General features: G+C 43.6%; 1 protein-coding gene across 2 annotated transcripts in view; it reads right to left on the bottom strand.

The window, feature by feature from the left end:
• Positions 1-26,101, bottom strand: part of TSNAX (translin associated factor X) — a 40,564-nt gene that overhangs the window by 4,021 nt on the left and 10,442 nt on the right. For both annotated transcript variants that reach the window (XM_006274499.4, XM_059715405.1), the window contains exons 4-5: positions 25,676-25,806; positions 973-1,100 (exon numbers count right to left, since the gene is read on the bottom strand). In XM_006274499.4, coding sequence (XP_006274561.1) covers positions 973-1,100; positions 25,676-25,806 — 259 coding nt within the window. The remainder of the gene's footprint in view (positions 1-972; positions 1,101-25,675; positions 25,807-26,101) is intronic.

Genomic DNA, 26,101 nt, shown 5'->3' with positions numbered 1-26,101 from the left:
TAAAGCTGCTCATTTATCCAAAAGATGAAATCCAATTAAGCCCCCAGAGAAATGTGTGCACTGTAACCCATGTTACTGAAGGAAAAAAAAATAATACTATAAACCTGGCTATACAACTGGCTATCAATGTCGGATTTCAGCCTCCATAGTCTGCTACTGACCACCTGTTTGACAGAATAACTTTCTTGTCATTATAAACTTGTTCAGTCATTCTCTGGATGTCATGCTAGTATCACTTCATAACCTGCCTTTGAAGGCTTTTCCCCCTTTTTTAAACCTTTGGTAAAGACCTGGAACTGTTACTCTGGTTTGCAACAAACTGAAAATCATGATCACTGCCATTATTATCCATAGCAGACCTTTCCACGTGTAGCTTGACCTTTTTTTCTTGCAATTAGGAATAATTCTAAATACAGGAGAAGATTCAGCCTACCTTTCCTGCCCACTTAAGGTTACCAAAACTGGAATGTTCAGGTAAATGTTGCATAAGCAAGACGGCCACGCTGTATTTTGGTCACAGGCAAAATATCTCTTGCTTGGGAATGGGCAGGAGGACAGGACAAGTAACAAATGGAAGCTGCTAAGTTAGAGATAAGGAGGATTGAAAAGCAGTCCTCCAAGGGAAGTTTTAAGATTAACTATAGGTGAGATAGTGGTGACCTTGACAGGACACGCAACATGTATTTTAATAGCAGCTGACTACAGTGAAAAATGTCTGAGCCAAGAGAACTTGTGACAGAGGTTAACTCCTTACCCTTCTTCAGTCTTGGCTGCTGCTATGATTAAGTCATGATTGAGCAAGGCTGAGTCAATGGAATTGTTTTAGTCAAGAGAGTCAGTATATACCACACACTGAGCCAATAACTGAATTTATTTTATCAGATGCTAACAATCCTGTTACTTCAAGCTTAAGACAATTCACTGTGTTAGCAATAACCATAACCATTCATAAGCAAAGACACGAATTCTTACTGTGTTTGTTGTTTCCTCTTTTTCTTCCAGTGTAAATACCAGTTGTTTATTAATCTCTTCTGCACTAATTAATGAATGTGTTTTGATAAAATACTGAAAGGAGACAGCTTCTACATATTCCTGAAGCCCTGTAGAAACATCAAATGAAAAAAAAATCAAAATAAAGAAACTTCTCAGACGTCCATGCTAGAAATCAGAAATCTTTGGAGAAAGATTTATTTTTAAGGTCTTCAGTAGAAGGAAAAAGTGAAATTGATCTAACCACAGAAATACAAGCTGAATACACAGTTTTATTAACTCAACACCCTTCCTTCATACACAAACCAAGAAATCATACCAACACCACAGCTAGAAACATTCTCAGCACTTCTATTTAGAAGCATACATCATGCACAAAGCCTCTTTTCCATCCAGACACTTTTCTAATCTTAATATAAAGTATAATCCTGATCTCACACATGTCATTTTGGACTTGCTCCTCAAAGTGCAGTAAGAAACTCTTTCTAAATAGAATATTTTTTGAAAGAAAATGTACCACAGTTAAAAGGTCACTTGTTTCTAGTTGCAGCGCCATTTGCAGATATGTAGGTCTGATGCTGGACACATTCTTTATTCCAAGGGTGTCCAACCTTTTTGAATGTGGGGCCAGACCACAAACTTTTTATCACCCAGTGGGCCAGCGAGCCATATTCAAAGAAGTCACAGGAAGTGGTATCATATCAGGAAGTGATGTCACATGACTTTTGACACCAATGAAGTTGCAGGGGTTGACATGGTGCTGGTTGACATGGCATGCATGCCTGGGTTGACATGGTGCTGCAGGAGCCACTTGGCTACAACCGAGTTGACCTGGTGCTGGAGAAGCCATGGGGCCAGGCCAGGGTTAACGTGGGGCCTGCCCGGTGCCATGCCCGGTTTGACATGGTGCTGCAGGACCTGCCTGGGCAGACAGGGTCAACACCGGCCAGGAAAAGCAGCATGCAGCTGAAGCAGGCTTCCCGCTGCTGGGGACGGGAGGAGGCTGGCCAGGTCTGCACCAGCCAGGAGAAGCAGCAGCGGAGCCGTGTGCTGCTCGGGACTGACCAGTGCAGGCTCGTCCCATCCCGAGCGGCACATGGCTCCGCCGCCGCTTCTGCTGGCCGGTGCAGACCTAGCCGGGCTCCTCCTCCCATCCCCAGCAGCACATGAGAAGCGGCCCCCTTGAGGCCTCGCACGCGGGTGACCAGGTCCGGAGAGCTGCAGTGTCTGGGGGGAGACTGGCCGGGGGAGCAAGTAGGCGCCGCCTTGCTGTGGAGCAGAGCAGAGCAGGACAGTGGGGCTGGCTTCAAGCGGGCAGGTGAGGAGGCAGGCGAGGGCCGGCAGTGCCAGCGGCCACTGCTTGCCCTCCTGCGCGGGGCCGCTCCCCCGGGCCCCGCAGGGGTAAGCAGCTCCCCTCCCCTCGCTGCCGGCTGGGGCCCGCGGGCTGGCCCTGCCTGCCTCGCCACGGCCCTGCCACCGCCACTGCGGCCCTGCGCTGCCGCCACGGCTCTGCGCTCCGCGGCAGTGGCTCCACGCTCCATGCCGCCGCCGCCAACCCACTCTCTGCAACGGTGGCTCCACGCCCCCACAGCCCCGCCGCTGCAGCTCCATGCTGCTGCCCCGCTGCTGCGGCCCCGCCGCCATGGCTCCACGCTGACAGCTCTGCACTGCCGTGGCAGCCCCACCACCACTGCCCTGCGCTCCGCACCGCCACCCCACGACGGCAGCTCCGTATTCCACACCGCCGCCGCCCCACGCTGGCGGCTCTGCACTCTGCGCTGCCGCTGCAGCCCCGCCACCGCGACTCCGCACTGCCGCTGCCATGGGCCAGATAAAATGGCTTGGCGGGCCACGTGGCGGCCTGCAGCCCATATGTTGGACAAGCCTGCTTTATTCAAACCAAATCTCCATTAATTTTTTAGATATATGAATCCACTGTAAAGCTGAAAAACTAAGTTTCCATGTAATGTCTCTCCTAAGCAATTGTCCCGGTATAAAATTTCCAATTCTCCCTGTAGTGAAACAGGACACAAAGTCATAACTGGTAATTTGGGGAACAAAAGCAGCAGAAGACTCTTTGGCTGCTTGCCTACATTAAAAAAAAAACCAAAAAACCCTCTGTTTTACTTTAAACTCTCTGCGCTTCTGTGCCAAGCCCAGCACATGCTCAGAAGAGGCAGCGTGTTAGTTGGACCTGCCTCACCTGATGCCTGTAAAGGTCAGGTGCTTTAGTAGGGCTTTTTCAGCACTTTTATCTAATAGCTGATTGAATCAGCTATTAGGTAAAAGCACCAAAAAGCCCTGGTGAAGCGTCCAATCCATACAGACACTGCAGAGCTGGGTCCAAGTAATGTGCTGCTTCCAGCAAAGTGCATTTTTGTTTTTTAATGTCTAAAAGCAGCCTTTGTAGTTGTTTTTGTTTTTACTCCCCATTCTCCAAATAACAAAAATAATGTCAGTATGCTACATTTCACCTCATTATTACTGCTTATTATTGAATTAAGCCTGAATTTCCTATCTCTATTTGTTTTAGGGAAAATAGTGAAGAGATTCCTTAAATCCTGAAAGCTAAGGTACAACTCACTTGTGACAAGCACTGTCTGTTACTATGAGTGATTTATACTGAAGCAGTTTTAAAAGTTTCTAGCAGGTCAGATCACAAATGTCAACCAATGAGAGAAATACAGACCACTAATGGTGACACCATTAGCAGAGAAAGCAAGGATCAACCATGTTAGTAACAGCAATATAGCAAAAAGGCCTGTTGGAACTAAATTCTGAACACCTTTGAAGATTAGGATAAGAAGCTTATATTTGACATACAGGGAAGGCAGAGAATCGAAGAAGCAGGATAACAGTTACTGCAACACACCATGAAGATGATCTTACCAGCAGCATTTTGAATGGACTTTGGGATTGCAGATACCCAGACCAGAAAAGATAAACTACTGTATCAAGATGCAGATGACTGGGGTTTAGACAAGAGCTTGACACTGTGGGCAGTGAGAAAGAGGTGGATCTTGGGATAAAACCCTAGTTCCATTGAAATCAATGATAAAACTGTCATCAACTTTAGTGAGACCAGGATTTCACTCATAAAAAAGATAGGCAGGAGCCAGGAGCAAATTTAGACATCAGATGAATCATAGGGAAAATCCAAGTAAAAAAATGAAGCCAAGAATATACGAGTTTGAGCAACAGGAAGGATGATGATGCTGGGCACTATGGTAAAGAATACGATTTAAAGGGTAAGATCAATGTGCAAAAGGCCTTTCATACCACAGCCACAGTAAGGGCTTAAAAGGTAACCAGCAAATTATTTTTGTATTTAAAAAGGGACAGGTTTGTCTCCGTTCATGATTTTTATGGTGGTAGTGGGGAAAGAAGTGTCGTTCTCCTTCAGTGTTCTCCTACAGATAAGTTGTTACCGGAGGCTGCCCAAAAGCACTCCTCACACAACTCTGGGAAGATGCTAGGCAAATCCAAGGCAAATGTAAAACATACAATTGAGATAAAGGACTCAGAGCATAAGTGGTAAAAGACTGCTGAAAAAAATTGTTCATAATCCTCTAAAAGGTTGATAAACTCATAAATTCTAGAAACAGCTGGATATCATCGCCTGTCCTTTCCCAGACTTATCCCACTGAACTAAATGGTGATGCAGTGATGACATGTGGCTAATAATTTATTTTGACATTTTGGCAGTTACTAAAATAAGCAGTGAGTTTCCAGATGTAGCAGCATTTCACATGAGAATGTTTGCCAGATTATATCTCTGCTGCCTCTGGACAGGACAATCAGGGGATGCAGGATCTACCAATCTGAGACTTATCCAAGTTCTGTCTGTAGTCAGGAGAGATCAAATGAGCTCCCAACTTCCATACACACATCACTGCCTTGGTCATCCTAAAACATTCCACAAATTCACCCCAGTCATCTTCTTATTTCCTCTTTCCATTTGTCCCTGGCCCCACACAACAGCCCCTTCTCTCCGTCTTTACTTTATGACGTGATTCTGACCTCCCACCATATTTCTCAACTCCTACATTCCACAGCTCCTAGCAGCTTTGCTAACTTTCACACAGAAATATTTAACAAAAAGTAGAGTTTGCTGTTCACTTTTATTTATCCCTTTCAAGATTTCAGTTAATTCCTTTTGTTGCAAAATTGCAAGATCAATCTTCATTTTTTGTACATATAACTCTCTCATTTGCACTATAAACAATTCATTGAAGCCTACAGGTAAGGACTACTTTGCTATTATTTTTTTCCATTAAAAATAATATTTGAGTTGAATACAAGGCCTCCCTTCCAGAAGTATTAAAAAATGATGACATTTACATGACCCAAGACCTTGAAAGAAGGTGTTTTTATGTGCAGGTAAAAGGATGTTTAAACATATTATGTTTTAGCTTAATGGAAGGACATCCGCTGCTTTCAGCAAATAATCCCTAAGGTGAAAAAATCCCATCCCATTTCACTATTTTATCCAACAATACCTTTTCCCTTCTGCTCTTGTTTTGGATTTATTCCAAAATAGGATTATTTATGGGCTGAGCTGCTAGTAATGAAACAGTTTATAAGACTGCTGTTATGTAATCCATTTTGGTTTTCCCTGTACACACACTGAGAAGCTCAATTAAAGATCTCTGATTATTTCTATTAGCATTTATTACAAATATATATCCAAAATTACAGAACTGTTGCAGCGTTCTGACATTTTATTAAATTTACTGAACATTAAAAAAGATTAATTTGGTCTTCCATCACCACTAGGTACCATGCTAAAGATACGATACAAAATACAGTAACCAGCTGTGACAGATTTCTCCAACTTTTTGAAAATAAAAAAATTATATTAAACGTTTATCTAGAAAACTTATTTTTATTTCATTGATGGCAGCAGTGGTGATCTCTCAATTCAAGGATGATCTCTACCACAGCACATTGATGGGTTTTGTGGTGAGAGTAATTTTGAGAGTCAGGCATCTACATCCAATATCAGGTCTAGTAAAGTTGGTGCTTAAGGATCACTTACTTAATGCTGGTAACACCGGCTTCAGCAAGGATGCTGGCATTTGTGCAGGAATCTTCCCATTTGATGTGGAGGATTTTCCAGAGACACTGTTGGTGATACCTTTCCAGGCTCTTGAGATGATGACAGTAGGTCACCACATTTCACATCTGTAGACAAAGCTTGGGGTGATAACTGCATTGCAGACCCGGGACTTGGTGTCCTTCCAGAGATTGCAATGAATAAGGACATGCCGAAGAAATTTCCCAAAGGAGGCACTTGCACGCCAGATCCTGTGGTGGATCTCCTCATCATGTTAACTCTCTGATAAAGTTACTACTGAGGTAGAGGAAGTGCTCCACTACCTCCGGGGTCTTTCCCTCAATGGTAATTTGGGGATGGCGGTCACATTCATGGCCCAGGGCAGGCTGATAGAGCATTTTAGTCTTCTTGATGTTGAGAGAGAGGCCCAAAGTTCAGTACACTGCTCTGAAAAGATTCAGCGCAGTCCAGAGGTTTTCCTCTGTGTGCATAAGAATGGTACAATCATCAACATATTGAAGGTCAAGAATGATTGTTTTGAGCACTTCAGTCTTCAAGCAGAAATAACCCAGATTGAAGAGCCCTCCATCCATTTGGTATTCAGTGTCAATTCTGGAAGGAAGGTGGTCCCTAATGAGAACCAGGATGATGGTCAAAAAAACAGAGAACAGAATTGGGATGATAACAAATCCTTGCTTGACCTCAGTTCAGATAACAAATGGATCTGTCTCCAATCTGCTGCACAGAATGGTTACAGTCGTTTGGTCGTGCAGAAACCTCAGGACTTTGATGTACTTTCCCATACACAGACTTACCTCCTCTCAAGAAGACAGTCATGATGTTGGCATTCCTCAGGTCCCCAGGAAATTCTTGTTCCTAATTTGAAGAATGAATATGTGGAAACTCAGTACCAGTTCCTTGATACTAGCCAGGTAGATTTCAGCAGGTATGCCGTCTGGTCCAATAGCCTTTGTGTTCTTGGTTTCCTTGATGGCATGCCATATTTCTAGGATAGGAAGGTTGGCATGGGATCAGGGATTCAGGGTGTTTGGGGATGGACTTGATGGTGGCATCTGCCACAGGAGACTCACAGATCAAGAGTGCCTCAAAGTGCTCTTTCTGTCTAGCTTGGAGAGATTCATTGTCTTTAATGAGCATCAAGCTATCCTGCAATCAAGGAAAGTAGGACCATGGGTAGTTGGGCCGTAGATGGTTTTCGTTGCCTAGAATAAAACTATGCATATCATGATTTTCAGCACAGAGCTGTATTTCCTTGGCTTTATTTTGCCACCACTGATTTTTGATTTCTTGGATCCTCTTTTGGACTTTGGCTCTGAGGAGCCGATACATCTCTCCCTCCTGCTGAGATGAGGTGTCATCTGGACAAGCAGAATAAGCCCTTCCCTTCTGGTCAAGGAGGGCTTGGATCTCAGCACATTTTTACTTAGTATTTTTACTTTAACACACACACACAAGCTTCCAATCCATGCAATAGATATATTAAGCATTCATTCCGAAATCTTTTTATAGGTGAATCCCTAAAGGGACCTAATACAGATACCAAATGTGACAATTAATTTAGGTATAACACTTCTTCTCACCATCCATCAAAATTTTAATCTGAGGCAACATCTTGATTTGCATTACTGTTGATGCTAATTTGAAAGTTACTTTCAACTATGTACTGAAGAAGCTAAGGGATACCCCTTAAATGATATAGTCATGTTCATTATACCTGGGAAGTGGGATCTTCAAATGCGTATATTGCTAGTGTTGAAAATAAGCACAGTAGTCATTTGTGAGAGGTAGGAAAAGGGAGGGAGCAGAAAGGAAATTGAAAACAGGACACTAAGGAAAGAATCTGAGAAGATAGTGAGGGAAATCGAACAATAATGTGGGTGAGCAATGGAGAGAAAAATCTTGAATCAGAGGGGTGAGGGTTGGAAAACTGGAATCTCTCTCTGGCTAGAGTTTCAATCTTTATAAATGCAGGCTGACATTTCAGCTAGGAGTATTACACAACAAGGAGAGGCTGGGGGAGGGGGGAACAGGGAAAAGACAGACAGAAAACTTCTCAAGATTAAAAAGCAGGAATCCAAGAAACAGAGGAAACTAAATTTAAATGCAAATCTTAAAATAGCCGTTTTAAGTTCATTTTTAACCAGTCTCATGGCTTTTGAACCCTTGGGGCTATCAATACTCTGTTCTTTCTCTTCCTGCATATGCTCACCCTCTCCTATTCCCCTTTCAGTGTTAACACCCATTTATTTCCTAGAATCCTGCACTCCCTCACCTCCCACTTTTATTCTTAATGCTGCTACTTCTGGGCTAGGGACAGACATTTAAAAAGCCTGAATTTTTTCAATCTTTGCAAGTTAGTCTAACCTGGCTAGGCTAAATCAGTTTGTAACTGAAAAGACATCCCAGACGTGCAGGCACATGCTTGCAATGGCTCAGGCTAGAAGCCAGAGGGCACTAGAACAGCCCTCTCTTCCCTTCTACAGGGCTGAGCTAAGGGAGGTGTGGCCAGACCCCAGCAGGATTAGGAAGGGGTTCTCCCACTCCTTGATAACAGAACATTTATCAGCTCTGTTATCAGCATTTACCACCTGATCAGAAAACAAACAGCCTCTCATTAGTTCAAGCTCTTCTTAAACAAAGAAGGAATAGAGGGACATTACCAGCTGAGCAGTTGATCAGCTCCAGAAAGCCCTAAGCTAACACTTGTGTCTGCTACAGCGTGGACCGCAGCCAGTATGTGGTCTGCTAGCTAATGCTGAGGTGTCTGCGTAAGGCAGAGGAAACGGAGGATCCCTGCTTAGCAGGGAGTGGTGAGGGGAGGGGAAGAGCAGGAGGAAGCCAGGCAGATGCTCTGTGCCTTCAAGTCTCTGCCAGAGCTGCAGTCATGGAGCGGCAGCCCTGCTGTGGAGCAGAGAGCCCCACCAGCCCAGAAAGGATGCCGGGATGCTGGGGGTGTCTGGTTTAACTTAAACCAGCAAGAGGTCTGGGACAGACATTGCATAAACTGATTTAAGCCAAATCAGCTAAGTCTGATACTACATTCAACCAAATTCATCTCAAACCGGTTTCAGCTATTTTCAAATCAGTTTATGCGCACCGAACATCTGTTCTGTTACAGGTTTAAACCAGTTTCTGAACACTTAAACCAGTGTATGTGTAATGTCTGTCCTTAGCCCTGATGGTCAGGACATAAACAGTTGAGATCCAGTGCTGACTCCCTCCTAAACTGTGTAACAGGACTCAGAGTACATAGTGCGGTCACAGAACATCTGGTGCCAAGATCTCAGCCTTATGGCCCTCTGTCACTGAAAGGACAACAAAAGAAACCTTGTTCATTCCTTGCAGTTCAACTGTAGTAGGATTTCAGCTTTGCTGCAGGAAGTGGGGGAAAGAGAAAATGTTGCTTACTAGACAAATGTCACATGAAATTTTCTGCTAGGAATTGAACGAGCTGCAGACAGTAAAGATCACTGCTCTCATACAGAGATTGGCAACCAATGGCCCATGGGCTGGATCCAGTCCATGAAGAGACTGGATCCTGCCTGTGGCAGGTCAGGGAATCAGCAAAATGCTCCAGCCACAATGGCAGAGGAGACATCACCAGGGTCCTAGCACCTGCCTTTTTCTATCTATTCCTCTCTCAAAATCTGCTACTCGCTGGAGAGTGTGGGGCTGTTGCAGAGGCCCATCATGATAAAAAGGTTGCCAATTGATAGTTTTCACTTTTTGATTATAGAAAAATAATAAAGCAATTCTGTCCCAAATAACTCAGACAAACCAAACAGGACTGAATGTTTTTAACATTAAAGATTCCGATTTGATATTTCTGAGTTTTTCTTGTGAATGTTTACATACCTAACATTGCTTGGCACGCTGTGGCACCCTTGAAAAGATCTCAAGGCACGTCAGTACACCATACATCCTGGTTGAGAATCACTCATCTAAGGAACTTCACCTGATGTTTAGACCATTAAACCATCCCCTATAACCTAGAACATTCTCCTAATACGGCAGTGTTTCTCAAGGCATTGGTCTGTGGCCCATCATAGACCATGGTACATTTCCTGACCTTCAAAATTCAACACTGATAAAACAGTGCAGGTTACAGGCAGAGGAGTTCTCTCTCTCTCTTTCAAGAGTTTGTACACCAAATTACCAAGGTGGCAAACCACCAGAATATCCAACAAGAGTGAACAATTAAGTGGCTGTGGCTGAATAGTTAAGTGAATGTCTCACTGATATTTAAACAGCAGTGAACAAGTTAAATTGTATTATCTTTCAATCATTAGGCTGCAGAGTAAGCACTCTGGAGGTGAACGTGGGAGTTAACACCTTTCAGAGTTGTCATTTCAATCCATGTTGTCTACAGACTTGAGCAAAATAAGTTTCTATTGGATTCATATTAAAAAAAGTTCTCTTTCAACCATTAGTGGTAGAAACTGACACTGATTAAATGAAAACATAACTTTAAAACAATCCAACAGCTTTTTTTTTGCTGTCAAGATGACTCTCAGTTTCAGATGTTAGTGATGGAACGAAGTCAAGAAATTAATTTTATAACCACATATAGAAAAGGATTTGAGCTATACTGCTATAGCATAATCAGAGGCACCAGTGATTTGGACATCCTGTTGTGACAAAAGCTCAAAAAATGGTTATGATACTGTTAATGACTGGTATTTACTAAATGATGGCAAATAAGAAGTGAAAACCCAATCAGTGAAACAAAATCTTCACGAAACCTATAAAACTGTTTTATTTGCTGTTGTCTTTATTAATTGGAGCAATCCCAATTAATATAAATTCAGTATGCCATGTTGAGTTATACGTAACTTTTGGATTCTTTACGACACTTAGAGAGAGAATCCAATTTGATTTACATACAATATGTAAAATTTCTCTTAGCTCAAGTAAGTTTTAAACCAGTAGTGTTTAAAGCAGGAAAAACTTCTGTATGGACACACTTATTGCAGTTAAAAAGATGTTTATTTCAGAATAGCTTGCACATATTCATAATGTATTTAAATTGAAATAAGTGTGCACGTTGCTAAATTCAGTACTGAACCTACCCTCCCACATAGAAATGCACTGAATTTACCAGACTCTACACCAGAGGTGGACAAAATGGCGGATCCAGCTAGTGGCTGGATTTCATTTCCCAGCAGCCCCTGCCCATGTTGCTGTGGCCAGTTTCCATGGAGATCCCAGCAGCATCAGGGCCATGACAGTGCAGGACCAGGGTTTCCATGGAGATTGGCCCCAACAGCACTGGCACGGCACAAAGCTGCTCCAGGGCTGGTGCTGGGATCCTGCAGTGGTGACACCATGGTCTGGAGCTGAGGCAGAGCCGCAATCCGCTGCCTGTGCGCCCCTGCCCAGGGCATGTGGGCAGAGGATCATAGTTCTGCCCCAGCTCTGAACCATGTTGTCACCACTGCAAAATCCTGGCTCTGGAGCAGCTCTCCGCCCAACTGTGTGTCTCGCCAGCACTGCTGGGGCCGATCTCCATGGAAACAGGTCTCAGCAACATAGGCAGGGGCTTCTAGGAAATGAAGTCTACTGCAGACCCAATCCGGCCTGTGGGCCAGACTTTGCCCACCCCTGCCATCTTTTCCATGCTAAGTCTATATATATATTCATATGCCCTGCAAAACTGAACTAAATAGGGACTGTATTTACCTACAGGTAATTTAAATACGGAAAGCGATTTCCGCAAAATCTGCAAAATTACGAATTGAGTAGGTCCCTAGCTATAGGCCCCTGCTGAGGTTGGGGTATCAGTTTGATAGCTCATTCACTGTGTTATATGACAAATCTCTCACTAATTAAAGAACTCTGAAATCAAATGTGAAAGGATGCATAGGCTTCTTTTAGTCCTAGGAAGAGGAGCTCCAAGTTAATCTGAATAATGCTGAAATAGTCATCCATTAGGAATAACTGGTTAGGTACCACACAATCAGGAATCTCAAAAGTAATAAAGAAAGAGAAAGAGTTTCCATAAATGGACCACACCTCTGAAGTCCAAGGGCATTTATACACATACGTTTTTGTGCTCAGAGGTGCCGGAGATATGGTGTGTCGAAGCAAACTCGATTAATCGAGTCTACTCCGCACATGAGCTGATGTGCACGCTGCTGCATTGCTTGTAGATGTATAAGTGGTGAAATGCACATCAGCATGGAGAAAATGATGGCGGTGCATTTTTTAACTAAAACACTTTATGCGTTTTAGTTGAAAAGTGGACTGCTGCCATTTTCTGCGCGCTGACATGCATTTTGCTGCTTATACAACTATAAGTGATGCAGCACCAGGTGCTTTTCAAAGCGCCCAGCACTGCAGCGCTTGCAGGTATAAAAATGCCCCAAAGGTCTGGGAGGAAGAACTCGAAGTGAACTACTTTATGGGGAGGCCTTGGCCTCTCTTTCTATAATCAGACTGACTGATAACCTTAATTTATGTTCAGACCCTGCTCCTATTGCTGCCTACATGTCTGTCAAAGTACCACCCAACCCTTTTACTTTGTACCCTACCTGCCTTACACGAAACAGTGGAGGTGATGTCTCAAGTCCATCGCTGCGAGCGACGGGTGGGAAAGCAGGGCTTCATATACACAAAGCAACTTCACAGCCACTACAGAAGGCTGCCTACTCCTCTCTCTAAGTCTAGACACTAGTGTCACTTCCTGCCTGTAGATCCCAACAAGGCTACAGCTAGATTTTGTTCCTGCTGGCAGGTGAAGCAAGATTTCCTCCCCAATCAGTAAAACTACAGGTGGAAGTTTTCAATCAATGTGGTGGTTTTGTAAAAAGCTTTGTGCCCTGACACGTGATATCTTGCCTTCTATTCTTGGAAAAGAAAGCGCTGTCAAAGTGGGATGCAGCGGTCTCTGAAGGAAACACCACTCAGCAGCACAATGGCTGCCACTCCGGAAAATCCAGGAGCCTGTCACCGATCCGAGTCAATTTAACTCAGACAAGGCAGCCACAAGGCTGCCTTGTCTGAGTTAAATTGACCTACCTGTCTGACAGCAGAAAGGAGAAATGGTTACAGTTGGCACTGAGCCGGATCAAAAGATCAAATCACATTACACTCTTTACCATAGTAGCTCTGTCTACTGGGGTGGAGATCTTTTATGCCCGTTTCCCATTTGATCAAAAAGGGAAAGTTTCTCTTGCCTACAGCTCATTTTCCTCCTGGATTTATAGCAGAGGTTTCCAACCTATGGTCGATGAGCTACTGGCAACCTGCACAGCTGTTGTTTCTAAAGAACTAACTGGTCACATGATGCTGACACCTCCACTGTCCACCTTCAAAACTGTATTATTAAAGGCAGCCAATATATGTTAACTATTTCTCTAATATAATTTTTCCATATAAGCAATTGCTGCTATTGCCATAATTGAACTATGAAGGGGAAGGGAGGTGTCCACTAGAGAATGTTTCTTAAGGTTTGGTACACAATATGAAAACCTTGAGAAAGCTGCATGATCCACAGCATCCTATTTCTCCTATCATGGTTCAGATGGTAAGTAATTCTTCACTAATCACATCTTGTCAAAAAGTTGATGAATTAAATGAAGATCACTGCAGCAGAAGGCAGTGGTGAGCCAGGCTGCAACTAGCCCCAGCTCCCCACTCACCTGCAGCCAGGTCACATATCCCCTTCCCACTCCCTCCCCGCGGCCAGCTCCTCAAAAGGACTCGGCCCAGGGTGCCCTGTCAGTGCCCCCGCCATTGCTGCCTGCAATGGGGGGAATTAAACCCCACCTTCTCAAAGGCTACTGGCGTCTGGCTGCCGCCACCCCAGGTGCACAAGCAGAGCCTATCGGTGCCTGCACTGCCACCCCCTGCAATGAGGGAATTAACCCCCCCCCACCCACCCACACACACACACTTTCCCGCAGGCTACCAGGGTCTGGCCCACTTCCACTCCTGCTGCTGAAGCAATGAAGGGGATGGGGGGTTGGGGACGCTTGGCAAGGGCTGCTGCTCGCCTGCCAGGCAGGCCCGGCAGCACTCCAGAGCATGGTTTCCCACCACCACCCTTTTCTCAGCTAACTGGAGCAGTGATAGTGCTCCGGCTACGGAGGAGAAGGGTGGGGCCAACCCTGCTTGGCTAGAACAGACAGCCCAGCCCAGCCAAGGGCTGCAGAGCATGCTGGGATGCTGGAGGAGTCTGATTTAACTTAAACCAGGAAGGGGTCCAGGACACAAACCAGAAGTTCCATAAACCAGTTGGACCCAAATCAGTTAAGTCTGATACTACATTCAACCAGTTGATCTTAACCCAGTTTAAGTGATCAGAAACTGGTTTAAACCTGTAACTGAACATAAGTTCAGTGCACAGAAACCAGTTTCAAAATGGTCGAAACTGGTTTATTTGTAACTTCCGTCCCTAGGCTTCAAGTCTGCTAATTGTACATGTTGGTTGGAAGAGAATGGAGAGAGCCTGAAACTGTGAGGGAAGGGAGACAAGAAAGTGTCTGAGGGAATTCATAAGGAAGAGCCTTGAATAAGCAATGAACATGGAAAAGAAAAGTCACAATTAGTCTATTTTTTATCATAATTTGGATCAAATTTGTCTAAAAACAGGCAAAAGTAGGTTTGAGAGATAGCAGTATATTCATATCTAATTCCTTCAGTGTTTTAATAGCCTCATCAGGAAACTCAGTTTCCATTTTTGGCATCTTACCTCTGTCTATGCTCTCACCCCTGAACAGTAGGGAGATGAACTTGTTTAATTTTTCAGCTACATCCTGTTCCTGTGTTATTATGTTCTTGCCACTATCTCTTAGCAATCCAATAGCTTCCTTGGCTGATCCCTTCTCCTCTATGTATTTAATTCATGTTCTAGGTGAACCTTCTACAATTTATTATGCTCTTCTCTATTTACTATGCCTTTGAGAGCACTGGAGCTTTTCTTCACACTCCTTTTTATCTCAGCATATGATTAAACACATCATTTACTCATTTTTGGGGGTACAATACTTTAAATCAAATGTGAATAACTACCTCTACCTCCTATTATTTCTGAAATGTATATCCATTCTTGATTTTGAAGTTAGTAGAAATATATTTGAAGATAGCTGTGACAAAAAGCCTGAGTATGTATGAGATGTTTATTATACTGCATAGAAAATTAATACAATTTAAGAACAAAAATGACAGATAAAGACACCAGTATGCAATAAGTTATTAGCAATAAATTCATTTTCCAGCAAGCATTCTGTATACCCTACAAAAATATCCTCTTTTAAGAGTGAGAAATCCTGACCTATTTGGACAATAAAACCCATAATCATGAAAGATACCATGATCTGCTAGATTGCTTGAAGCTGCTAGGTAACTAAGCTAAAATAGGGTGCTGTATCATGCCATAAACCGTTCCCCCATCAATCCACATAGGCCTTGTCTACAATAACCAGTCCAACTTGTGGAGATCTGCTTCTACTTTTTACATACCATGTCAATTTCACCCATAATCTACTCCTAAATAGGAGAAGGCCACAGACAAGAATAAGCCACATTGTGAAATTTTGCCACGGTCAGATGTAACAATGTTTTTATGATGTTCTTTTACTACAAGTTTAATATCTTCGCTGGACGAGTTATGTCAGGCATGTCAACAGATTTTACATAAAATTTCCTAATGTAACGTTCATTATTACAGCTCCCTTAATGAAAGCAATTGTGGAAGTGATCATTTAGACAAGGTGCTGACATTTTTACAAGAATGTCATTTAACTCTGCTCCCAAGTGCAGACATGGTGGTAAAATGTTGATGGCTGCTGCTCCAGAGCCAAAGAGCACTTCTACCACCAGTGAAAGCATACTGTAACATGGTGGAAAAGGTCAGCTGTAACAAGACATTAAGCTTACACACACTGTTATTAAACTGCATTAAAGAAGTGACCAGAGACCACCCGCCCCCACCTCCCAAACAAATCAGGGACTCATTATTCTATACAATGCACAGGGAAAAAATTTAGTCTCGCCCCAAAATCTTACAATCCCTTTGATTTTCAGGAACGTATCACTTGGTAGTATCACACCCTAGGTGGCTAATGCTTTGACAAAAATCTAGAATTTCATCTGACAAATAGTCACTTCTCTCTTAGTCCAAACTAGGTGCAGTATAAACAAGCCTACCTTAATTTACCTCCATTCTAATATTATAAAAGCCCAAGTCTGTCAGTCTGCCTGTCTGTAAAGATTTATTTGTGCTCTGATTGACTGACAAACAGCCAATCAGAGCATGAAGATGTATTCTGACAGAAGGTAGCCCGCACTATGATGGTGGGGACACAGGGGATGGAATAGGGTGGGGCAAGGCCAGGCTGGCCTCACACCCCCCCCCACCCTCGTCCTGCTCCCAGGAGGTGGCGGCAACAGAACAGATGGAAAGTTGGGGGGTGGGGAAGACCAGCAGGGCTGGCCTCGCCCCGACAACGGCCCTGCTCCCTGCAGGTAATGGGGGGGGGGGAAGGAGGGGGGAGGAATGGGGCTGGGCCCAACATGGGGCGGGGTGGGGCGAGGCCAGCCCAGACCCCAAGCATCAGGAGGGAAGGGGAACAGGCCCGCCTGCCCACCCCCACCCCCATTCATGTTGGGCAATTGGCTAGTACTACTATAACAAAGATTTGCTTTCATTTGTTTGGTATCTTCTGAACATAATGGAATAATGACACCTATTGCAAACTAGGTTGAAAATATACTTTAAAAATATCTACAAATCTTACTGATTTACAAAGCACGTGCATTCAGATCTGTAACTTTGGTATGTGCATTTGCTGTACATTAGTGATATTAACACAACATTACTTTATTAGGCTAGGGAAAAGTTTTATTCCTACAAGCTACTGTCTCTACTCCATTGTAGAGGTTCTCCCTAGAACCTTTCCCAGTTCTCCTCTTGCCTGGCTTCCTGCCATAATTTTAAAGAAACAGTGCACATTTCCTCACAGGATATATATGGTATACATTGTAAAGTGGGGCAAAGGAGCAGGAATTCTATATTCCAAATGATACAACTTCAAAAATATCAACAAAGGAGAACATTCATAACATAACAAATGAAACCTTCTACATTAAAAAAAGACTTCGTTATTTCAGTATATCTTTGTTTGCTTGTTTAATCATCCCTTGGGACAATCTGTACTGCTAAGAAACGTGTAGAAAACAGTCATCAGGTTTTGTTGTTGTTCAATTAGTGCTATACTCAGTATTTGAGCTCATGCAAGTGTCCTTTGGGGAAACGTCCTGCGTGCCATTAGCACTATTCTTAATGAGGGAAAGCATGGAACTCCTTTAGTGCTCTGCCAGAATTGTTTTATCTTCAAGTCAAAAGAACAACTGTTTGGAGTAACCCCAAAAAAAGCATTTAACAATTACAAGTAGCAAACAGTATTCCCAAGAACTATACTGATAGCACTGCTTTTTATAGACTAACAATTATTATACTAAATAAAACGTGTATCAGGCAGCTTTATTATGCGTGACTCCATAAATTAAGGTGATTAAGATAGTTTCCATTTTAAGCCCAGTTTTGATCCCTTTTCATTCCTTTCTGGGACATGTAGGATGGGGAGCAGGAGACTCTTTCATATTTAGTCACAATCCAGGGGAGAATATTTTGAGGAAGTTTGAGGTTAATTGGCAAGCTGCCTTTTAGATATGGAACACTGGAATTTTATTTTTGATATTTTTTTTAATTTTGTGCTCAACTTTAAACTGTAAACGTGTTTTCTTTAATAACTAGTTCTCAAGGAAGACAACTGCATAGATCTTGTTGAATATTAACTCAGAATGGAAAATTTTAAAATGACTAGAAGGTCAAGGTTTAAAACTCCAGGAGCTAGGTTAAGTATTACTGGCTCCACTCTCACTTAATCTCACCTTACTTTTAAAAGATATTTATTGGTTTATTGTAAATATTGACTTAATATAAGCAGAAAAAAGCTGATACTTGCATCACTGATTTTTCATTATAATTTTAGTTAATCATGGTAAGTTTCAGAAAAACATGTACCTCCTATCAACTGTGTTCTTATTTAACCATTACCCTTCACACTCTCCCTCCACTCTGATTTTATCTTAGCTTCACACTCCTGCCACAATTAGAGTCTTCACATCTATGCTGTCCCCTCAGATCTCAGCTTCCCCACTACCAAGAGAAACCAATAAAAATTCTATTAGACCCGAAGCCAAAACACTAACTCCCTGTCTGCCATCCTGTTCCCAGCTGAGGTGATCAAGTTCCTGTGAATAAAGTGAAAGTAGGCACGCATCTTAGATCAAAACTTAAGATTACACATACTTATTAAACAATGCTTTTGAAAGTCCTCCTCAAGCTTCCACTGGGCTGTTCAGTGAAATGTGGGAGCCCTCTTTTTATAGCCCCGGTGCAAAAACGACACTAACACAGGCTTCAAGGCACCAATACAGGGGTTTCCTATATAGGCCCATCATGCAGAAGCACTACAAATCAATTAACAGCAGTAAATGGTCTATAGAAATTGGATGAGGGCTAATTTTTCTTCTCATTTAATACTGAGTTTTGGGCTTGGGGCAAGTTCCCCGACTGCAGAACTACGAGGGTGATTTCTAGGACTTGCAGCTCTGGAAATAAAGGGGTTCCACAGGACTTACCCCCTATTCATATGACTCAAAGAAAGGAGGAGACTAAAATACACAACATGATCTTTTTCTAAATCCAAGATACTCCAAACCTACCTGCAGCAACTTGTCTTAACATGTACTCTTTGGAGATAGCAAGGATGAAACAGGTCTATGTTCCTCCTCTAGAAGTGTAATCTATTGCATCTGCCCACTTGTCTATAAAAGGACTGATGACAAAGTCTTCGGTTACTTTGTGTAACAGATGAGGAGGGACTGGTGCAAGAATTTAACCCTGCACATCTCAATAATAGGAAAGACATGAAGTAGCATGTATCCTAATCCTCCACTATTCATAGTTTCATTGTTGTTAGGGGCTGGAAGGGATCTTACAGATCATCTGGTCCAACCCTCCTGCACTTGGGCAGGAAAGACCACTAGAATCAGATGACCCCAGCAAGATGGGTGTCAAGACACTTATTCCTCAGGGTTTGGGTTCTCTGGCTTCAGTAAAGCAAAAATGAAGGGAAGGAAGTGGTGTGTAGAGCACTGTGGCAAATTTACATCCTACAGAACACACCCAAGGGTAGAGGACTGGTGGTCTTAGGATGTGTTACCTCCTCACATATGGTGACTAGAAGAGGCTGCAGCTGCCAGAGACAGTGAGTCACCAGCACAGGCAGTGGACCCCTAACTTCCTCCAAGGGAGGTTTGCAGCACTTCTAACTTTTTAACCATTTGGTCTTGCCTGTCCTATCCTAGACACACTAATAAAATGGTTGAGATATCTTTAAGACTTCAACATGATTCAAGGGACAGTCATTCTGAATTCTTTCTAATTCTTTTTTTAATTTCCCAGTTCCTAAAAGAGAATCCTTCCAAATGGGTATTTTGACTTGTTTGTAATAGGATTTTTCATTCCCATTTAATATCTGATAGGGTCTTACAGTAAGGCAGAGACTGACATATTATAAAGGGGAAAATGACTGAAGAAAGGCTGCCAAAGCCAGAGAAAATCCAAAAAGACAAAACAATTTTTGGCATTGATTTCTTTCACATAAAGGAGCTACTTGTATTTATAGCAAGTTTACAAGGCATTCCATGCAAAAATGTCATTTGTCACCTTTGCAAAGACATACTGAAAGTGTATTTCACCGAGTCTTGTTTTCTCTCTTAGAATATTCTTTCAGGAGAATATCAGGTTTGCTCACTTGCTTCCTCACCCCCACTTCAGAGTTGCTCAAAGGTTCCAAACTGGATGAAGTCACTGAGTCCTGACACATGGGGAATGCTGCTAAGTTATTTTCCCTGATAGCAACGTGGAACAAAGCCCTTAAATGTTATGCGCATGACAAGGTACACTGGTGAACATTATGTTCTCTAGAAAGGTTGGAACACAAATCAGAAGGGCTATGAGCAGCACAGATTACACTGGTGAAGTTTACAAATCTCCATGAGATCTTAAGTAGTTCTTTACTTCAGATGCCAGGTCATAAATACCTGAGAACTACAAATAAGGATTCATAACTGTTATAAGTACTACCATAGATCAGCCAAAAAAGGCAACTTACATTTCTAAGTTCCAAACACAGAATTAAATTTTTGTAATATATTCACAGAAAATGGGAGCTGGGAAGGGACCTCAGGAGGTTCAGTCCAACCCCCTGCTCAAGGCAAGTTTGTCCATGACTAAACCATTCCAGTCTAAAATGAGATTGACTAGCCTGCTCTGAAAAACTTACAAGGATAGAGATTCCCCAATCCTCTAAGTAATCTGTTTCGAAACTTTACAATTCTCACAGTTAGAAAAGTCTTCCTAATATTCAACCTAAATTTCCTGTGCCATAATTTACATTCATTACAGAGTATTCTCTGCAGCTGAAGAAGACAGGACATCACCATCCTCTAACAGCTCTTCAAGTATTTAAACTCATCAAACTATCCCCTAGTCTTCTCTTCTCCAGACTAAATAATTCGTTTTTCCAACTTTTTCTTGTAAGTCATGTTTTCTAGACCTCTAATCATTTTTGTTGCCCTCTGCTAGACTCATCCCAGTTTGTCCACATCTTTCTTGGAATGCAGAGCCCAAAACTGGACAGGTGAGTACTGCAGGTGAGGCTTCCTCAGTACTGAACAGTGGAAGAATCACTTCCCTTTCTGCAGTACTGAACGAGCTGTTCCCCGATTTGTGTTTGTACATTTAATAGTTCTATCCTAAATGCAGGCATTTGTCATTGTCCTTACTGAATTTCATCTGATTAATTTTGGACCATTTTTCCAGCTTATAAATAATTCTGAATCCTGACCCTATCCTGCAGAGCAGGGGTGGCCAACCTTTTTGGCAGGTGTGCCATGCCACAAGCTCCCCCTCCCTGCATATGCCACTCTGATCCTGTCGTCCCAGAGGCACACTAATAGAATTTGCATCCTGGGGTGCCAGAATTAAGGCAGAAGGGCTCAAGTCTTTGGCACCGTAACAACTGCAGTTTTACATGGTGAGAGAGCACTTAATTTGGTAGCAGCTGCAACGTCAGAGAAGTCTTAACCTAGCTCCTGGCACTGCCATCTCTTGCAGAAGCATCCTACCACTGCTCCGCTCTGTGTGGCTGGAGATTTGAGCCCTACTGCCTCCATTCCAAAGCCCCCACGTTGAGTGCCCAAAGCTTGCATGCTACGCACAGTGGCTGCCTGCAGCGCACATACTGCAGGCTGGTCACAGTGATGCTCTGCGCTGCTCGAGCTGAAAATTAAAGAGAATAATAAAGTAAAAGCACTTCTTGTAAACATTTGAAAGAGGTCTGGAAAACCACTGCAGTGCACTGATTGTGCATGGAGTCTTTGCAAGGCAGCCTCAGCACCTGAGGGCTCCCCGTCCATTATCAGCAGTGATCGCTTTATTATTTTATGGCCACAGCAGTAACAGGTGTTTTTACCCTGTGACAGCCCCATTTGAGGCACCTTGTGAGGCTGTGTCTGAAGGTACTTTCAGTGATAGGTTTTCCACATGCCCAGTGACAGCTTCAGGGCCTATGCCTCTCATGGAACAGAACAAGCAGGCCCTGTTCAGGATGCTGCCTTCAGTACCAAATCCATTGTATCAGCTGGTGCCTACATGCCCAAGGATGGAGCAGCACTCCAGCATCTGCAAGGCCTTGTGCCATGACATTTTTAGAGCCCATGATGCTGACAGGGGGACTTGCAGCCATGGGCAACTGCCTGTGAGTACCTTGTTCCCCCCACTTATTGGGCAGTATCTTCATCACAAAATGTTTTATTGAGGTGACTCCCAGTTGCACCCTTGGAGCCCAGCTGCGCAGCATCCTCAGGGTGCTGGAGATTCCATGGGGCAGTGGGATGAGGTGACCCTGAGGGCTGGCTCTCAAGAGGATTCTGATGTCACGATGGCATGCAGTGGGGCTAACTCACTGTAGGAGCAGTGACACTAGAATCCTGGGTCCACATGTAACTGGGGACACCCTGGATAGAGGGCATAGTGTGGGGTGGCACTGGGGAGCAAGGGGCTGCATGAGGGGCATTGTACTGGGCTGTTACTCCCTCAGCCAGGCCCAGGAGCCAGCCTTCCCCTTTCCTACTTCAAACTAAATAGAAAAGCAAAACATCAACAGAACCTCACCCATCCCTCTTGCCTCTTTTATCCAGGGCAAGGGCTCCACCGCAGTGCTTCAGTGCCACTTTTCTTCTCAGCTTCCCTCCCTCCCCACTGTCATGTCTGGGAGCTTTTAACTTACTCTAGAGCCAGCCAATCATCCCCACCAGCTGGCCCCTTGCAGCCCTTGAGCCATGCACCTTGTTATAGGCGTCCTGCTGTGTTTCTGGGGTCACTCAGCATGGTGGGCTTGGCAAGTGGCAGTGACAGGGGTGGTCTCACTCTGGTCTCCCTGGACTTGGAGCTTGCTGGTCCTGGTCTAGGACTGCTTGGTTGGGCTGGGCCTAGGCAGAGGCATAATGAACAAGTTTTGCACTCTGCCCAAAACACCCCTGTGCCATGAGGTGTGTGGAGGGCTGCCAAATGCTGGAAATTGAGGAGAGGGAAGGGGTGTGGTCAGTCTTACCTGTCTAGGGGAAGCAAAGACCTGACCTGCTGCGCCTGCACCTGGCTCCTTTTTCTGGGCAGTGCTGGGATGATCTGCCCCCATCTCCCCCCACAACAAGCAGCACCAAGCTGTTCCATTCCCCACTACCTCCTCTCCATCCTTTCTGCAGGGAGGTACATGGCTGTTCCACTCTCCCTGCACTCTCTGTTCCAGAGGCATGGGGCTGTTTCACTTTCCACCCCACATTTCTCTGGTCACCTCACTTGCTCAGTGGTACAGGGCAGTTCCTGGCTAGCTCAGCTAGGCCAAGTTCACTATAGAGTGGCCAAACAGGTGAGTGGGGTGCAGTGGGTGGGATGGGCTCTACCACCCTGGCTCCTGCTGGCCTCCCAGTGCAGGCAGCACAGCCCCAGAGAGCCACAAAACATCCCTCCAAACCCAGACACTACCCTGCCCTGCCCTCCCCTTCTCCCTTGTAGCCTTGCCCACACTGGATGTGCATGCCACTTGTGGCATGTATGCTGTGGGTTGACCACCCCTGCTCCAAAGTGTCCATGTTTCTACCCAGCTTGGTGTTATCTGCAAATTTGCTAACTGTGCACTCAATTCCATCCTCCAAATCAGGGCTGTTCCACTTCAGAGTGGCTAGGGGCTGCACAGTGCACCAGCTACAGGCCCTCAGCTGCCCACTGCATAGGCTTCACGTGCAAGGCAGCTGCACAGGCTCCCTGGAACCCTAGCAATGTACAGCTCCCCACTCCCTGCCCACACTAGCAACACAAATCCCACACAAGGCTAGAAGCCCTTTCCACTATTACCACAGCACAGGTAAACTGCTACCATTGCACAGGTGAGCCCCATCCTCCTGCCACGCAAGCAGTGTGAACACTCACTCTCAGACCCCTCCCTCTGGTGCTGCTGCTGCACAGGCAGCGAGCTCACCAGGCCTCTAACCATGTTGCCCTACCCCAGAGACTCCAGCCACCACTGCAGCACCAGGCCTAACAGGGGGAGTGGTGACCAAGTGGGAGTCTGTGGGCTGCACATTAACCCCTCACAGGCCAGATGCAGTCTATGGGCTGTCAGCAGGACAGCCCTGCTCCAAATCATTAATGAAGATATTGAACAATACTGGACCCCAACCTGAACCAGCCTCCTGGAGATCTCCATTCAATACCTCCTCTCAGTTAGACATCAACCAATGGCGATCCAACTGGGTTGGCAGTATACCAACAGGCCAGTGATTCTTAGCCAGTGTGCCACAGCACCCTAGAGTGCTGCAAGACCCTTTTAAAGGTGCTATACAATTAGCACTGTTAGGTGTGCAAACACCTACACATGATTCGCAAGATAAACCCAGAGATTTCAAATAGTGTCATACATTCTGACTCTGTGGTCTTTCTGAGTTCTCTGCAACAGAAATACCCTAGTCTTTTTCCATAGCCAAAAAAGAAGTTAAAAAGCTCAGAGCTGGAATTTTATGAGAGCTGTCTTGAGTCTAAAAGGGTTGAGAACCTCTGAATTAGGTGGTATGCAGTTGCTGCATTCCTTACAACTTCTTTGGGCATTTGCTTTCTAAGACTACAGAGCAAATTAAATTTAGAATACTATATTCTGAGTGACATTAAAATATGCATACACAAAGTAGTTTCTTTTGAGAATCAACCACTTTGTAACTGGAATAAAACAAATACATTATTGATAAAGTAGCAGCAACATTAAATACAGGTCAGTGGAACACTATAATATGGCATACTGATACATTTCAAAGGCAGAAGGGCCGAGTTAAGGTTTCATCTTAAAAGTTACTACAGTTTGGTATTTCAACTTTTACGAAGTTCATGATCATCAGAAGTATAGATCCACAACCTTAATGTTTTATTTGTACAGGTTTTGTAAATTACATGTCTTTACAGGTATTTCTAAAAACTGGTAACAAAATGTAACTTCAAAGATTTCCATTGGCAAACTAACTTGGTCATTAAGAATACACCTTTGACCTTTTACTCAAATAAAACTTCCAGTAATGTCAAGAGTAGGGTTTTTTTCTGAATGAAGAATGATAAAAAGTTATATAGTCAAAAACTACCTTAAAATAAAGACGTGAGAAGCCTGGGAGGTCCTGTCTCAATGGCCTGGCTATTGAAATATAAAGTGCAATTTTACTTATACACTTCTCTAAGCTAACATAGCTTTAGATAACATCCAGGTTGTACTAACTACCAATGTATCAGCACATCAGAGATAAGAATGTAAGACTGGAAGGAGCCTCCTGATCCATCAAGTCCAGTTGCCAGTGTATAGACAACTTTTGAAATTGTTTATGAACACACAAAAGTGGAAATTGACGCATTTCTTTGAATGGTGGTGTGCAGCAGAGTTAGTGTTTGATATCCATACTGCGATTAAATATTTGAGCCTTATGAAAAATGACCAAAAGTGTTTAATGACCAAAAAAAGGAGGAGTCACAATTTGAGTTGTAAACTACAAACGAGCCAGCGATGTAGCTGTTCTGCTACACACGAAACACTGACCCAGAATCAGGTCATTACAAATGATTTAACACCAGGTTAAACATTCAGTGCATTAGGATAAGAGGTGTCTTCCCTTCTGTCTGTGCTCCCAGTCCCAAGATGAATGGCTCTCAACACTGAGACCTGCCCCTTGCTGGAGTGCACTGAGGTATTATTACGTTTAGTGGGGATTCTAATTTAGAGGCATTCAACAAATGTCTGAACCTGTGGTCCCTCTTGTGCTGAGCAGGATTACTATTGCAACAACATAACATCAGTAGGGTAAAACTAATCTCTCTCACAGCAGTCTAAAGAGCCAAATTCAGACCCAGTGTATGAAGATGCATCCCACTGAAATAAAGAAATTGCATTTAAATTAAAGTTGGCCCAAGATGTACACTTATCTATTTGAATGTAGACTTACCTGGAGAGATGGCTCTGTGGAATTGATACATGTCCTCTCCTGTTAATTCTTGTGCTACTTGCTTAATCTTCTGTCGGACAGCATCTAATTTGACCTCAGATTCATTTAGTATTTCTTCTCTGTTAGGGGAACTGTGACCACAAAATACAAGTCAAATTATAATATGGAAACAGTTGGAACATCAGCAGAGTGAAATAGTTACACACTTCATTGTATGCTAGCCAACATGTATTTAATTAGTTCAGTTAAAAAAAAAAAAGCAAATATGTTGAATGGAACAAACTTTGAACTTTTCTTTTGAATCAGGATAAACTACCTCTGAAATCCAGAGCACATTCTAAACGTGTGATTCTCTCTTGCCCTCAAGATCATCAACAAGCTAAATTCAGTCTTATTTGCAGAGTACTCATTTCAGCCTGAAGCTTT

The sequence above is a fragment of the Alligator mississippiensis genome, chromosome 1 (genome assembly GCF_030867095.1).
Source record: "Alligator mississippiensis isolate rAllMis1 chromosome 1, rAllMis1, whole genome shotgun sequence".
Classification (NCBI taxonomy): Eukaryota; Metazoa; Chordata; order Crocodylia; family Alligatoridae; genus Alligator; species Alligator mississippiensis.
This window is presented reverse-complemented; position numbering and strand designations above follow the sequence as displayed.